The 16,517-nt window shown below is 34.2% G+C and overlaps 1 protein-coding gene across 2 annotated transcripts in view; it reads right to left on the bottom strand.

Annotated features, from left to right (window-relative positions):
* Positions 1 to 16,517, bottom strand: part of ANKS1B (ankyrin repeat and sterile alpha motif domain containing 1B) — a 396,726-nt gene that overhangs the window by 278,747 nt on the left and 101,462 nt on the right. For both annotated transcript variants that reach the window (XM_053977912.1, XM_053977910.1), the window contains exon 10: positions 9,123 to 9,288. In XM_053977912.1, the coding sequence (XP_053833887.1) occupies positions 9,123 to 9,288 (166 nt within the window). The remainder of the gene's footprint in view (positions 1 to 9,122; positions 9,289 to 16,517) is intronic.

Below are 16,517 nucleotides of genomic sequence, written 5' to 3' on the forward strand. Positions count from 1 at the left end.
CCTAAATATCAAACAGAAACTCACAGGAACATATTCCAAAGGAATGTTAAATGAGAGTTACTAAAGCTAGAAATTTTTAATCAATATATCTAATTTGTATCCAAGATTTCAAAAAGATCTGGCAAGAATTCATCTCAATAAATGGCGCAGTTTCTTAATAGCACCTGGCATATTGATAAGATTTAAGAAGACTAAAAGGAAGCTAATGGAGTAATCTTGGTCATTATAGGCTTTCAGCCTGAGATCAGGAATAATGGAATAGCTGATATGGATCACCATTAATAATAAATGGAAGACATAGGTCCTGCAAATTAGCATTGCTTCAGAAAAACTGGATATTATTTAACCTTGGTCTTTAAAATAAAATGTAAAGTTTTTGGAATAGAGATAAGTATTACAAGTATATTTGGATTAATAAAATTTACTCAAACAGTCTATGTTTGCAGTGGAGAAAATTTTTAAAAATTTATACTGAATTCTTCCAGATACATGTGCATGAGAAGAGTGCACCATCCAAATGGAAAAAAAAGTAACAGTTTTATCATTCTTATCCTGCCAATCCAGGATGGGTAGAAGGAGTATCAAAAAGCCTACATAAACCTCATTCTTTTAATGCTCTTTGTCAGGATTCTGAAAGCTGCCAGTTAAATGGGGAAGAGTCAGCCAAGAAAGCACTCTAGAAACAGCAATCACTGAATACTTCTGTCTGTTCCACTGTCTACTTCTCAGTTTGTGACACTGAAGTTTTATTTTAGCCCTGCAGGAAAAATTCTCATTTTTTCAAAAGTCAAGAAGTTAGGTGAAAGGAAAAAAAAAAAAAAAAAAAGCAGATTTTTTTTTTATTCCCAACAATGCAAAGAATTCATTTTTATCATAGTGCTTTAGATTTAGAGTCTGCCACTCATTTGATGACAAAATTAGAGGATTTCAATTTTCTATTTATTAATTTGAGAATTTTATGATAATAAAGGTTTGTCCAAATACAAAATGTCACTGTTCAAAATAGAATAAATAATGGAACAGCTGTGTAAGAGGAACCTATAGCTTTATCCATACTGCCCAGGACTGTTTAGAGGGGAAGCTAGAGGATGAACTGCTACAGAAACTTTTTATAATTTATTTTCCCTCATCTCTTAATTTGTTCTGCTAATACATTTATAATTAGAGTCAAATCCTAATGAAAATGGTGCTTATTTTGCACAACAAAAGTTATTTTTTCCCTCTCCCTTTGTAACTTCTAACAAAAAAAAAACAATTCCCAAATTGTGCAGAAAATTGAAACAATAAAGTATAGATGTTTTCTTCTTTAAACATTAGGGAGGGGAGATGTGCACTGTGGGTGTACCTACTGACAGCAGGCTACAGACATGTCAAGAAAGAATATGGACAGCATCTGTCTACAAAAAAGTGAATTCAGATTCACTTGGCTATCCAAACCTAGACAACCTAAGAACAAACTTGACTATAGAAAGGATTTTCAGGCTTTCTCACTCACCTCCTGAACGCTATCCAAATATAGCTAGGGTGGACTACAGCTTCAATATGTTGTCAAAAGGTGATTTGAAGGATGTAGTTAGCAGGGTAGAAATCAGAGTTACACACTTCACTGACCCATCTACAGCCACTTCCAACTATAACAATGTAGCAGATATCAGGAGAAGATTGCCTCTCAAGTTTTCAGACAAAATCAGAAGGGCAATATTCTCACAGATAGTACCTCATTCTTCATCTCATAATACAAGAGTCATTTTTCCCGGTCTCATATGAATACTTCACTAATTCCTAATTCTAATGAAGACCCTTCTTTTGGAAGATGATGCACACAGTGAAAACCTAACACAACTGAAATCAGTGGCAAAACATGTGCTAACATCAATGAGATTAGAAATACATGTCACCCTTAGACTAAGATCATTTGAAGACCTACTTATTGAGACCAGCAGGTCTATAACACCTGTCAATAAAATAGTGACCAACACAGGACCACAAGTGAACTGTGCTCCTCTAGGAGATACAGTATTTAAAAAGTCAGTAGAAAGCATCCTAATAAAATAATATCAGAAATACAAAAAATAGGTATGAAAATATCATTATGATGAGACAAAAGTCCCAAGTGTTTCATAGTTTAGGGATTTGTATTAAAAAAAAAAATAAAAGGAACTATAAAATGCCAAAAGATACTTTAAAACTTAAAAGAAATTATAAAATTGTAATTTCTGCTATATAAACAGCTACAGCAGTGAATACTCTAGGCATAAGTTTCAGGAATCTTTTCTGGTTTTGAAGGGTGCTTAAAAAAGAACTAGCTGTACTGAAGAAAAAAAACCAGCAAAATGCAAGATAGAAGAGCTATTGTATATTTCACTCTTCCATCAGCACTCTCTTGATTTTCATTAAAAGGTCACATGAAATTAAAAATCTTAGCTGTACACATATATTAATGTACTAGACAAAATTGCTTCTGATAAGTGTGCACTATATCCTGCACTACATCCTGTGGCAGTCGGAATGACAAACACAAAATGTGTCACCGCTGAAAGTCAGGAGAAGGGTAGTTCGGTTTCTGGTACAGCATGCTGGCAATGTATCTTGAAGTTCTGAATGTGAACCATACAGCACTATAAATTAACCTATTAAAACAAGTCAATTGATACATTCTGTACCATAGCCAAATTATCCATTTAGCTCAAACATGGGTTAAAGGAAGGAAAAGAATAGGAGAGAAAAAAAATGTATAGGTTTTGACACTAAATTTCACTATTAATAAGTTATTGACTAAAAGTTCAGCTGAAAAATTTTACTAATTTTCAATTTTTACTTTGAAGTAAATTTTACAAAAAAGCACATAAACAGCAAAATCAAACTATTTTCATTTGGACTAAATACAACATTTAATTGGATAAAAGGTATCTGTTTTCCAGTTCAACCACTTCCATTGATACAAAGATTATAATCCAGATTTGATTTCTGAAGAGCTCCTGGAGAGCTCCAACTTACCCAAAGACAGAATTTTAGGCTATCTCTGTCTTGATAGCAGTTGGCCATGAATACACTGAGGTTGGAAATGAGAAGCTTCTTAATAACTAGCACAGAAATCAGTGATTCTAATACAACTTTGAAGAGGAACAGGCACAAAACCCAGATATTTTGAAGATCTATCTTGAAAGGAACTACACAAAGGCTAGGGTCTAACTTTTCTCCCTTTAAGGAGAGTATTGTCATTGTTTCAAGGCACTGTGATACTCTGTTGCTCATTCTTTCCATGGCCTATGATACTATTTCTGTGCTAAATGTAAAGGGGGATTATATCATGCAAAACATCCTGAGCACTGGGAAACTTTAGTTAACATGGGGAGCATTTCTCTAAGGCAAAAAATTACTCAGAGAAGAAAATGCTTGCTACCTAAGATTTGTTCAGCTGTTAGGTTGTTATGGAAACACTACCCTCTTTTGTCAGTGAACCAACTCCACCAAATAGATGCAGGGCTCACGTTACAATACCTATGCCCTGTGTTGTGTCATGACAAGCTCTGAGTGGCTCCGCACTTCTCACTCAACATACAGCCCAATTATACTCTTTGAAGATAATGTCCCCTTGAGTAATAGACAGAACAATAAAGGACATGTGATTGGCACTCATATATCAACACTGAATCTCAGAATAGTCTGATAATAATTCCTTGGAAGGGATCAACAAGGTCATCAAAGTCCAACTTTTGGCCCAGCACAGAACAGCCCCAAGAATCACATAATGTGCCAAAGTCGAAAAAGGCTGGTGCTGTGATGTCATGTCAGGTCCTGAAGTATGTCCTAAGTTTTAATGGCCCTGATAAGCATTCCAAAGTTCTCCATTCACATCCCTGCTGCTTAGAAAATTCACACTGATGGCAGGTAGGTAGTAATGATTTAGAATATGCACCACAATATCAAAAGCCTTAATGAACAGCCAGTTCTTTCAGAAACATTTGTGTTAAATTAGGCTAAATTCCATAGAGCATTTTCAGCTGGTTTAGACCAACTGTTAACCTGTCTCCTTTATTATGTTCTTCCCTCTACACAACTAAGATGATTTTTCTTGATCATTAAATATCTTTCCTTGAAAGTATTTAATCCTGGGGAGTTAGACTGTAGGTCATGTGTTTAAGTGCACTATATCCTGCTATCTCTGGTTTAAAAAGCATACTTAAATGAAATACAGCTCTATTAGCTGTCCTTCTGCTTGAATAAATTCAAGTGTGAGTGGCTTTCAGAAAGGTTTGCAACTGACCTTTCAGATAAATTTGAGTTTCAAATTGGTGAAGCATCGATGACTAAAGCTACACTCTTGAATTTCTATTCATCCAGACAATTTTTTGTATCTGGCAGTGTGATGGTTCCTTCTTGTGGCCACTTTTCACTGATTTGCTTATAACTAGAAAATAACTGCACAAAACTGAAGGTATAAATTAATCAAGTTAGAAAAAATGTATTTGGGATCTTAGTCTCAATCTGGAAAACTGAAGTGCGCAAATATTCAGGATTACTGAAATCAACCAGAAACTGATGATGTGACAAATAGGACTTTATTTACCAAGCCAAGTATTTTGAAACTAAGTAAAAGACATATTTTAATGTTGATAAAAATGTTATCACAGCTAGGCTCTTTTTTCTATTCAGCTTTCTGGAGAATAGTCTCTTAGATATCTGTGTAAGACTGCTGACACAGTCTTACAGCTGAGGTCTTACAGCTGAGGTTATACAGCTGAGGTGATATGGCACACTGACAAGTTTTCAGGTTCATTTTCACTGCAATGATAGGAGAGGCATGCCAGGTTGAGAAAGAAAAAAAAAAAAAAAAAAACAAAAAAAACCCTAATAGTGCAAAGAATTGGCCAGCCTGGGGACAGTTTGATATATTGTGTTAATTCAATGTCAACTACTTTTTTATTAATTTCCTTGTTGTGATTCTGAGGCTATAAGAAGAAGGTATAATTAATTACAGACTTATTAACTGCCTGGTCCTCCTAACGAGTCACTGGCATTTAAGCACAAACCAAGCAATTTTTTAGATAACAAAAACATCCTGACTGACAACAGCAAGATTATTTCAAAGTACACTTATCTGGGCAAAGGAGCAGAATAGCTGCTATCTCTTTCTTTATGTTCCAGCTCCTTGCCTTGTGTTTGCCTGCTATAGGCTACTGGCAACACATCACATATATAAGGACAATTTTTATCCCTGATAGAATCCATATCTTTGATGTAACTGGGTAGAGTAGTTGTACAAGAGCTATCTTTAAAATTACTGCTTTGGGAATTGCTGACTGTGCAGTGGCTGAGAGCTCAGCACAAGTGAAGCCCAATAGTATTTACCTTATTTCTCAGCTGGATTTTGCAGCCCACACTGAGTTCTGCTTTGCCACAGCTCAGCTGTTTTCAGAGTTGAAGATGGCTCACTAAGATGTCCCTGACCTGCAGCCACAGCAAAGTAACATAACGAAACACAAGAGGTTCTTGAACTAGAATTCTCTTATCCAATGGTGATTTTCATGCAGTTTACAGTGAGAAATATCTTTTGTCATTGAGATGCTTTGTCAAAACCTTTGTTAATCTGCAAAGGCAGATCAAATTTTCCAAGGAAATTTTTTCTTCCACAAGTTATTTGGGAGAAACAGTTTGAAAAGTCCTCTCTAATTCCTGATCATACTCAAGGACACCTAAAAAATAGTTTAATTACTACTGCCCATCAATATTATTGAAAATTGAACACGTAAACTGCCACCTAGTCTCACTCATGGGGAGTTTCTGCAGCAGAAATGATAAAAGCAGACTGAAAGAGATATCATGTCCCTACTGGGTAGGGACATGCACTTAAGTAAAAATAATTAGCATTTATTCGGTGATGTAGCTCAGATTTCATTCAATATTTCTCCTAAATGAAATGGATGACACTATGAGGTACAAGGATGGATTGTGGTACAGCATGATTAATGTATTAAGGGTACAAGTCTGTAAGAATGTTTAACACCAGAGCCCCAAAGCACCCCCAATACATAAATCAGTATTCTGGACTCTATGTAAGTGACCAAAACCACATTACATTCGTGAACATATTTTTAATTTCATTTACACCTTTTCCAAAATGATTTGTTGCTATTGTTCACAAAATTTCACTACATCCCTAAAATCAAAAGGAAAATACTAATGCATGGCTTATGAACTAATAACATTTCATTACTATTTTTCAAGATTAAATAAGTCATGTGAATTATTTTTTAAATAGAAGAGCAGTGTAAAAATTAAAATGAGTAGCAGAAATGTCTAGTTTAAGGAGTAAGGATACTCTTCTGGAATAGGACAGTACAATATCCAACAGGACAATATCCAACAGAATAATCAATCAGATTGATTAATGAATCAATTATATTTATTTTATGAGATGGATCTATGAAATTTTAACCCCAAATTTATATTTTACTAATGGAAAAATGGTCTCAAAAAGCTCAATATTTCAGAATATTCCTATCATGTCTTAACTATTAGTTTAAAGGTAGAAATGCTTATACACTCTGCCAAACTTGTCCTATTAATCTATCATAGAAACAAAGAACAGTTTAACTTGGACTGAGACACACAGTCTTTTTTTACTCTTAAATCTGTGCTAATTAGAAGCAACTGCTTTAACTGTGAGTATAAATCAATAAATGTAACTGTTCCTCTTCCTATATAAACCTGATTTCTTGCAAACAGACATAAAACTCACGCAATATAGGGTTTCAGAAGTAGAGATAACCAACTTTATGACTACTTTTATTTGCTTTCTATTCAGTTTTTCTCCCTGAAAACAAAGAAGCTTTTATCATTTGTTGTATGGAGTTCTCATCCTCTGTTATTCCTTACCAGTTCAACAATAAAATTCAGGAGAACTACAGAACAGTCTTTTTTTTCTCCTCAGAACCTTACATATCACATAATACAGAAATTTGAAACAGTATTTCCAAAGTTGGCATGTCTCAGTGACACAAAAACTGAGGGAAATTCAGGGGAAAAATGGCAGAATTAGATATTTATTTTAAATAAATGATCTATAATCATATGTAACTTATTCAAGCAATAAATCTACATAACCTAAAGTGGCATGATGACTTCACATAAAATTACACCTAATGCTAAATACCTTATAACTGAGAATGACATGATTTATTTCATTTGGTCCATTTCTAGTTTAAGATAAAAGCCAAAATGATTCCAGATATGGCTTGCAAGGCAGGCCAATAACTTCTACATTTATAGCTTAAAATAAAACCACATTTTTCTATACAGCTGAATGTTCTTCCCAGTAATATGCCAAGAGGAAAATATCATAGTGGTATATGGAAAACTAACAGAAGGAATCACAGTACGTTTGTATTCTCAACACATTGATCTTGTTAGGTCTTCTAAATATCATGCATGCCCTCATTAATGTCCTACAGCTTCCTTGGTTATACTCTAGGCCTTTGATACATGCTATTTTAAACTTTACACAAAACATATTTCCAGATTAAGACATAAAAATGTCCTTTGTAGGATCTGTGTTTCATGCTGATCTTAATAGACTTACTATGCCTAAGAAGAATGCTTGTGTTAATCGGAAAGTACAATTCCAAAGCTAGTATTTTAACTAGTGAAATACAATTCCAAAGCTAGTATTTTAACTAGTGAAAACTCCATCTTCTTTTAAAAATATTAATTACAATGGGAAGATCTGTTGTTGAGCCCCATTATTAAGAAGGCAGGTAATGAACTCCCCCTACCAATTTATTTGGTATGTGTACGGCAGTCTTTCCACTGCAATACATACGTTTGTGGTAATTATTCAAGTAGAAGCGTGAAAAACAAAGATACTTTTTTATTTTCTTCCTCTACTGAAAAGCAACCCACAATATTGTCCTGCACTGACTAATTTTTTTTTAGATTATCAGAGCCAAAATCATCAAAGTCAGAAACAAGTAGTAGAAGCAAGTAGTCATGCTGATGTTCAAGCCAGATGCTGGTCCATTCTGTGCAACTATGCTATAAAGATGCTATCCTATTTTGTGCCACCTTTTAGACTGCTGCTTGTAATGCAGGTTCCAGCAAGTCTTCTTCACCCCAAATTCAATAGAGAGGTGGGAACTACGGTCCACTCCACCTTACCTTGCAAACTCCAATTGTGTTATCTTGCTATCTGGCCCTCATATACTGTGCCTGATATAACTCTGGCACTCTTTCAATATTAGTTCAGCTGTGAAATCAAGAAGGTGCTTCCCCTTACACAGACCACCAGATCAGTAACACGATGTTAGTCAACAATCATCTGTCATCCTTGTACATTACCCAAATCATGATTCCTAATCAAGATCCAACAGGTCAGAAAGCCAATTGCCTGTTTCAAATAGGTCTCTGCTGCTGAGAAATGTCATTTGTCAAAGCAGACTCTCAGTCCAATTACTTAGAGCAATATTACTATATTCTGAAATTCCTGTACCAGGTGGTGACTAATGAAGAGTTCAAACAAGGGTAATGGAAGAGATCATATAACTTTGGAGAACATATACAGAATTCTTACAGATAATATCATACTTACAGATAATATCTGACTTAGCATAATTCTATTAGTTTTTAACTATTTTAACTCATTGCTGTTCAAAACTATATATAACACAAACAGCAGTCTGTCAAACTGTTATTTAATATTTCTCTTAATTTTCATTCATTATTTAATTTTCAAAAATGGATCAGATATTCTTTCACATAACATGAAAATGCAGACTACTTTAAATTTTGAAGTAGTTCCATAATGTCATTGCTAAGGGGCACTTTGGAAAACAGGTTAAAGGATTACTGCAAAAGGCTTGTCTACAAGACACTCTTTCTAATTTGGCTTTTTAGAACCTTGTATTTATCTAGGAAAATATTTAAACATTTGCTTTGCTTTCACTTCTACAACATTTTGCTATTAATCTTTATTTTGATGTGAAACTCTTATGGTAGCTAATGGAAGACTATAATCATACTGTAATAAATAAACAGAGTACTGCATGCTCAGAAACATAAACCTACATACTCTATAGATTAACACTTACATCAATGACTGTGTAAAGGATTATTTGGTGATTTACCTGGTCTTGAGGAAGGAACTCTTGCTATCTCTAGGGAACAAGGCTTTTTGGTGACTGCTATGTCTATTGAATCACAAAGACTGCTGTCATTTTCTGAAGGAACTGCATCCAGAGGTACAGAGGGTATTGCTTCCAGTGCATAACCTCTCTTCTTTGAATAAGATTCCTGAAATGCAAAAATTTAAATAGGTAAGAGATATTTCTCAGATGACACAGGAAAAGAACCAGGCTCACTAACTCTGGCTAGCAGGACCTAGAATTCAACAAATTAAATACTGCATTCTGCTGAAATCCAAACTGCAACAGACCAGAAGAATTACTTGCATGCTAGAAGAAAACATTTCTTACGTTTTAAAATTTTTGTATAATATAGTTCTTGTTCAGTTTACAGAAGAACTTTATTCGTCAAACTTTGTATTTAATGAAAACTGGATTACTGCTTTTGCCATACCTGTTTTGATAGGTTATAATTCATGGGATGTCTCATTTTCTTTTTTAGTTGTATCTCATAAGAGCAAAAATTACATTAACCACTACAATTACATTCTCTTCAGGGACGGTTTTACAAAATGTTTATATTACATATAAGAAAGCTAAAAATATGTCTTCTACATTTTTTCATTCACAGCCTGGCAGGATCCCAGGCTGTGAATGAAGATGAATTACTGCTCTACATTTGAGCAAAATAATGACAAAAGGTCCCTTAATAGCAATATGTACAGCAAATTCTACTGATTAGCAAATGTTGAGGGAGAGGGGAAAAAAAGGAGTTAGAAGTTTTGCTGGTACAGTAATCCAATCAAGCAGACTGTTTCTAGTTTCGAACATGAATAAGAAGATAACATCCAGTTTCAACAGAATTTCACCAGAGATTTATTTTTTTAATCCCATCAGAAAGCAATTGCATGGGCAAAGACATATTTCCACATCTTTCTTACATTGGACATGTGGATGTCTCTGAAAGTCAAGCATCAGACATAAATCAAATATGATATAATAAAAGGCAAAGGGCAAGAAAGCACCCTGACAGTTAGATATTATCATAGCCCTACTCAGAAAATGATTGAAGAATGTGATGTCCAAAATGTGGACTAACAATTTCTTCACTAAGAACTTACATTACCTAAGGCAAGCTATGGCTGTAGGTAACAGTGCCTTTTTGGATATATGATCACACAAATAAAATAAATAGAATAATTAAATAAATATAATAAAGAAATAAACAGAATAAATAATAAATATAATACTAAGATGCATTTGTAATTAAAGAAAAATTAGTATGTACTAGTAAACAATACAAAATTGGTGATCAGCATTCCAAAAACATACCTAAAAGAGGAATGCAATTGCATCTCTGTTTCTCCCTTTCCAGTTTCTACCTAGTCAGATTATGAGCTCTCAGTATTAGCAAACTGACATATCTAGACTAATAATAAATAGTTTCAGGTAGTAGAAATTATAAAGATTACAAAATTTTGCAAGTAGGCTTCCTGCAGTTCCAAATGTAATTTTATTAACTTAAGCCATTTTATTCCATAAATGAAGTTAATAGAAAATTATACAGAGGCATCAAAGCAGATGAAGTGCAACTGCAGGACAAAAGAAGGAATCCTTCCAACCTTGAAAAAAAAAAGAGTTTTTCACCTGTCCATTTAAGTCTGCTACGAAAAGGCAGAGGCAAAAATTTATTTACCAAAACAATTACTAAAACAGAAGACTTCAATTTAATCCTTGTACTCTTCTAGAAACATGCATTTAAGTCAGAATGCCAAAACCCTAATTATAGTAAATCTGCCTAGAGAAGCCCATGAAGAAATACTGCCGCCTTAAAATTGTCACAAAACACCAAAGTGAAATTCTGTTCAGCGCCTGAATTCAGCTACATTAATAAAACCCATTAAAATTGATACACCAAACTTAGAATAGACTTTGGATCATACTTTGTGTCACTCAATATTCTGTCTGTAAAGGCAGCCAACAGTGTCTGTAAAGGCAGAGAACAGCGAAACCAACATGAGATTAGGTCAAGCATGTAGTAACCGCTCCTCCTTCTGCAACACCTTGTGGGTCTCACATAGTCAAAAGGTGCTGACTTTGTTTCACATGTCTACCAATCCAACTTTCTGGAATTACCTTCTCAAGTTGTCTTTAGAGCACATGTCCCCTTTCATAGTTTTCATGCCCCCATTTTGCCCCCATTTTTCGGCTACCTCACCAAGTTTGACATTGCTGTTTTATACTTTAGATGGCAATGAATGTTCTTCACTTATCCCCTCCTTGTGATATCACAGATATGTGCACTTCCCATGTCCTCTTCTTTAGGGAATGAGAAATACTAACCGACTTACCCAGTTGTTCCAGGATTTTGACCATCCCTGTCACCCTTCATCCTCTCAGTCTTCAATGATGGGACAGGGATGACATTTTCTCAGATTTTCTCATTCAAGATGAGGGCTCACCAAGCAGTCATACTGACATAATGATTTTTTTGTACTCTACTCCTTTTCTATTTGCTCTTAACATTCAGTTTGATTTTCTGAATGTTATTCAACATTCTGTAATTAACTTTGCATGAATATAAATGTCAGAGGAGAATAAATAAAAATGATGGGGTTACTCAGAAAATTGTTAGAATGTAAACTACTGGCAATTAAATTCTTCCTAATTATCGCTCTAATAAGCAAAATATAATAATAGTATGTCCAGCAGAAGTTAAATGGTTTAGAGCCAAAAAGAATTGTTAATAGTTTAGAAAGCCAGAAATTCTATCAACCCATTAAGTGAAGATGATAAACCTTAATTTAAAAAGTGCATATGTAACAAAAAGAAAAAAGAAAACTTCTCGTCGCTGGAGAAAGGCATTGTAAAGTCTTCTGGTTGCTGCAAAACATTCTCCATTTTGCTGGTACTGAGCATTTCTAGAAATTTCTAAGATCTAAATTCACCAACTTAGATGTTAGCAGATGTAAGATTGTAAGTATAAGATGTGAAGCAATGTGATTCTCTTCTAAGATCGAAAGCTCTTGACCAACTGCAATAACAAGTAACTACAGTAATTCTGCATGTCCAAGTTATTATCAGCTCCACAATAAAACCTCCTAAAAATACTCTTCCTTTATCTTTAGACCTGAAATCAAAATGTGAGTCTAATTTTTGTTTTAAAAATAGAGATTATTCAATCTCAAATTTCTATTAACCACTCCAAATTGCTGAACATGAGACATATAACTGACCACCACCATCAACACAGAATTTGTCCTTATTTGAAATTATAACTTCATAAAGATAATGTGTTGGGCTGCTAGTACATTAGTTTGTTTTTTTTTTTTGTGGAAAGGATAAAAATACATACACAATGGAAGTAAAAAAAAAATCCAACATTGAGAGTGAATGAGTCACTCTAGTGGGAAATCACTAGAGAACAGCCACCCATACGAATCATTGTAAATTAGATTTTTTTTGTCTTGTAGAAAGAAACAGTTATGTGACACTGAAGTTGCAGAGCACATGCCAGGGACACACTGTGGCCCTCATTCATAGGCCTGCAGTCAGTGGGTCTCCTCTGAGCATACGTTTGAACGTATAATACCTATGATACACTATCTGAAACTTGCACAGGGGGAAGAGACTGTTAATCAGTGGGAATGAAATTGTTCCTAAAATATCTATTTTTGGCCATTGCAGAGGGTTATACACAATTGTGAAACAATGTGCCATAACATGACTAAATCTTCAAGAGCTGCATGATGGTGAGCTAGACCTTTTTTTTCCCCATATTTTTTCCAGGTTTCTAGCTTCTCTTGCTTCTGGCCTCTATATAGTCTTGCCTTCCTTTTAAGAATCAAACTGAATGATGCATGATTAAGGGCTGAGATATAAGCACTACATTCAAGTTTGTGCTTGTATGAGCTATGAATAGAATGATAAAGGCTCAGGATGCACCTAATCTGAACTGAAACTCTGACAAGAAGATAGAATTTGTACTTTATAGAATTTCTTTTCATTCTGTCAATATCCTTTCCTATAAAAATCAGGTCACTTGAAGCTTTATTACTTCCCTGGAACATGGGACAACACATCAGGGTCACACATGATTCTCCTCTTAAAGTAGAAATAATCTGGGAAACACAGAAAGGAAGAATTCAATGTATCTGCCACCTTTAGAAATATCTTTTTTTCATTTATATAGATAGTGAAGAACAGCTATTAAATTCTGACATACCCCTTGAGATCCACCATGGTATTGTGCTGTCTCCTCGGGCTTGCTGAAGGCCAGAGGACCAGCATCTAAAATCCAGGTGGCTGCCCTTCCATCACAGTATGAAAATTCTGCCCATCTGCTCCTTAGAAGAGTACTATGAGACTTTATTGATGAAACTTGAAGAGTTATTGATCTTATATGCTCCATCAACCCAAAACTCTTGATTATCCTGAGAGTGAGCAATGAATATTGCATTTATTGCATGTATGTCACAGAATCATGGAATGCACCTTTAAAGGTCATCTAGTCAAACCCCTTGCTATGGGGAGGGGTATCTTAAACTAGACCAGGTTGCTCAGAGTCCCTGACCTTGAATTTTCCCAGGGTGGAGCATTTACCTCCTCCCTGTGCAAACTATTCCAGTGATTCACCACCTTCACTGTAAAAAATATTTTCCTTACATCTAGTCTGAGTGTACTTGCATCAAACAGACTTCTTGACATTTGTAAACAGACTGATATATAACCTTGTTGGATTGGGACACTTCACACTGAAATATTAATGATAAGTAACTGAAGGTTGCTGAGAGGAATCAAGAATTCAAGCAAAAAAGAAGTCCTGACCAGTGACTCAAGATAATTAGAACAGTTTTCTGACACACAGCAAGGTGGGAAGGGAAATGTGTGAACCTGAATGACATTGCAGAAGTTTGCCACAATAATGTAGTAAGCATAAACAACTGAAAGTATTTCCTATGTCACAATAACCCAAAATCCCAAGTAGATGGTGAAATGTTTATTTTGACTGCCTTTCCACTCAAAGATACCAGGAATATTACTATAATTTATGGCTAGTAAAAACATATTTATCTATTACTAATAATTTAGTATGTTACAAAGGAAGTTTCATAATATCGTACAATTAGAATAATTTTTCGTGAGTCAAACTATCATAAATATTCATTGTTATGACAGCTAGAAACACCTGAATGAGTAATTTGTCATAGAACATATAATAAGATTCATGATATATTACAGAATCTGGAAAATCACCAATAATCTTATTTAAGAGTAATGACACTGGAGGATCTACTTTGGTCTGCACAAAGTATTTCTAGCATGGATTTTAAAAGAGTAGGATTTTTTACCCTTTCAGCAAACATCTGAAATTGTGGGTTTGTGGTTGTTGGAATAATACATGTACAGAATTTACAGAAATACTTATTTCCCTTCAACACCTGAAACAGTCTTTTTAAGTTTCAGTAAGTCTTCCACAGAGTTGAGAAAAACATCAATTTTGAAAAGCATGCTAGAGTTGTTGTCCTGTTTATTTAGTTAGAAATGTAAATATGATGTTTAGCTTTTCAGAAACCATTCAAAATTTAGATTTGCTTTTTCAAACTTTATGTATGGGAAAAAAAAAAAAAGAGCCTTATTTATATAACACCCCAAATATAGGTTTATTTTCTCCTTTTCCAATGCATATTTTCCCATATCCATGTTTCAAATTTAAAAGTTCATATAAAAACTGTACAGACATAAATTCCTGAAAGCTAAAGGTTCCTACAATGCCTTGCAACACAAAACTCACTAATATTGCCTAAACTATAAATGTGTGAAGACATGGGTAAATTGTGAGCATAATGAATGCAGCGCTAACCTCAGCAGCAGAAACATGTCACTATATTTAATGCAGTGTTTTCATAATTCTAACTGGCAGATATTCAGCATTTCAAATGAAGCTAGATTGCTGTAGTCATGTTACATGCTTTCCTATGCATTCAACACTCAGGCCATGAAAAAGAGCAGATGCTCCCTCTAATAAATGACTCACTGTGACAAAGACTATACTAAAAGTGTACATAATCTGGTTTATGCAAATGTTAATGGCTGTGTGTAGCAATGTAGCACAATATAGTAACTGTTTTAATAAATGATTCTTAGTTTAGCTGAAAAAAATACAATTAGAAACTAGAAAGCAATTTCCAGTTTAAATATCTTCCCTTTTTTTCTATTGTTTGCATGAAAGGCATTTTAAAAAATCATGTCTTGTTTGAATTCGAAGCTGTGCGAAAATGCCTCTTTAAAATAAAGGCTATTATATTAAAAAAAGATAAAATGAGCTTAAACCTAAGCTCCATGGAAACAATACTTCTCTGCAAGATGCTTATGCTCTAATGCCTAGGTCTTAAACATACAAACACAGCTCCAACTGAAGCAGCAAATATGAAAACTAATTCCTCACATTATAAGTGCAGTAACCATGGAAAATGTTAGATACTGAGAAATGTTATACTGAAGTCAATATTTGACAGCAAATGCAGAAAACAATTAATGCACTACTCTATGTTAAGCAGACTTACATTTCTCACATTTTATAGCTTAATTTCTATCAACTACTGTGCCACTAAATGAAAAATGTATGTGTTGCTCTGAAGGGGAGAGAAGAACTGTATGCACTTAACTAAATCTTGAAGCAAAACACAACTGCTCTGTGAATAGCAACCCTACAGCTGTAAACTGACTTGATTGGAGAGCTGATAACTTCACTAAAATGAGACATTATGGGAGAAATTTTCTTTGAAAAGAGAGATTTAGCACCAAAATGTATTAATCCATATTAATTAATCTACTACAAATAACCTATGTCTTTTTTTAAAATATTTTATATCGGCCCATGCATCTTGTTCTGAAGTAAATACTCTGAAAAATTTGCACAATACAAACCAATTAATTGATATCACATGCAATAGATTTGATAGAAGAGACAAATAAATATTTGCTATTTCAGGAAAGACAATCTTCCATTCAAAAGCTTTTGACACTGAAAAAAAAAAAAATTAAGTATTTTTGGTATAAAAGTTAGTATTGCAATAGCACAAACCAAGCCTCTCTTAGAAGAAATCTCTCCTACATATGCTCCCACAGTAAAATAGAAAGAACGAGAAAATGTTTTTCAAAATACTAAAGTTATGGAGAGTTGTATTGTCAAAGTGAAAAAACTTTGTTGTGAATCATACTTTTATTTGTTATGTAATTGAAAAGTGAAGTACAAAATTAACAGAAAAAAAAGTTTGAGATTGTTCTTTAAAGATTCCAGCAGCATTCAAAGTTTGTAGAAGTTAATACTTCCTAATTAAATAGTACCAAATAAACTTTGCAGGTATTTCAGCAATGTGAAAACTAAGCCTAACA

This window comes from Vidua macroura, chromosome 5, assembly GCF_024509145.1.
Source record: "Vidua macroura isolate BioBank_ID:100142 chromosome 5, ASM2450914v1, whole genome shotgun sequence".
NCBI classification, from domain to species: domain Eukaryota; kingdom Metazoa; phylum Chordata; class Aves; order Passeriformes; family Viduidae; genus Vidua; species Vidua macroura.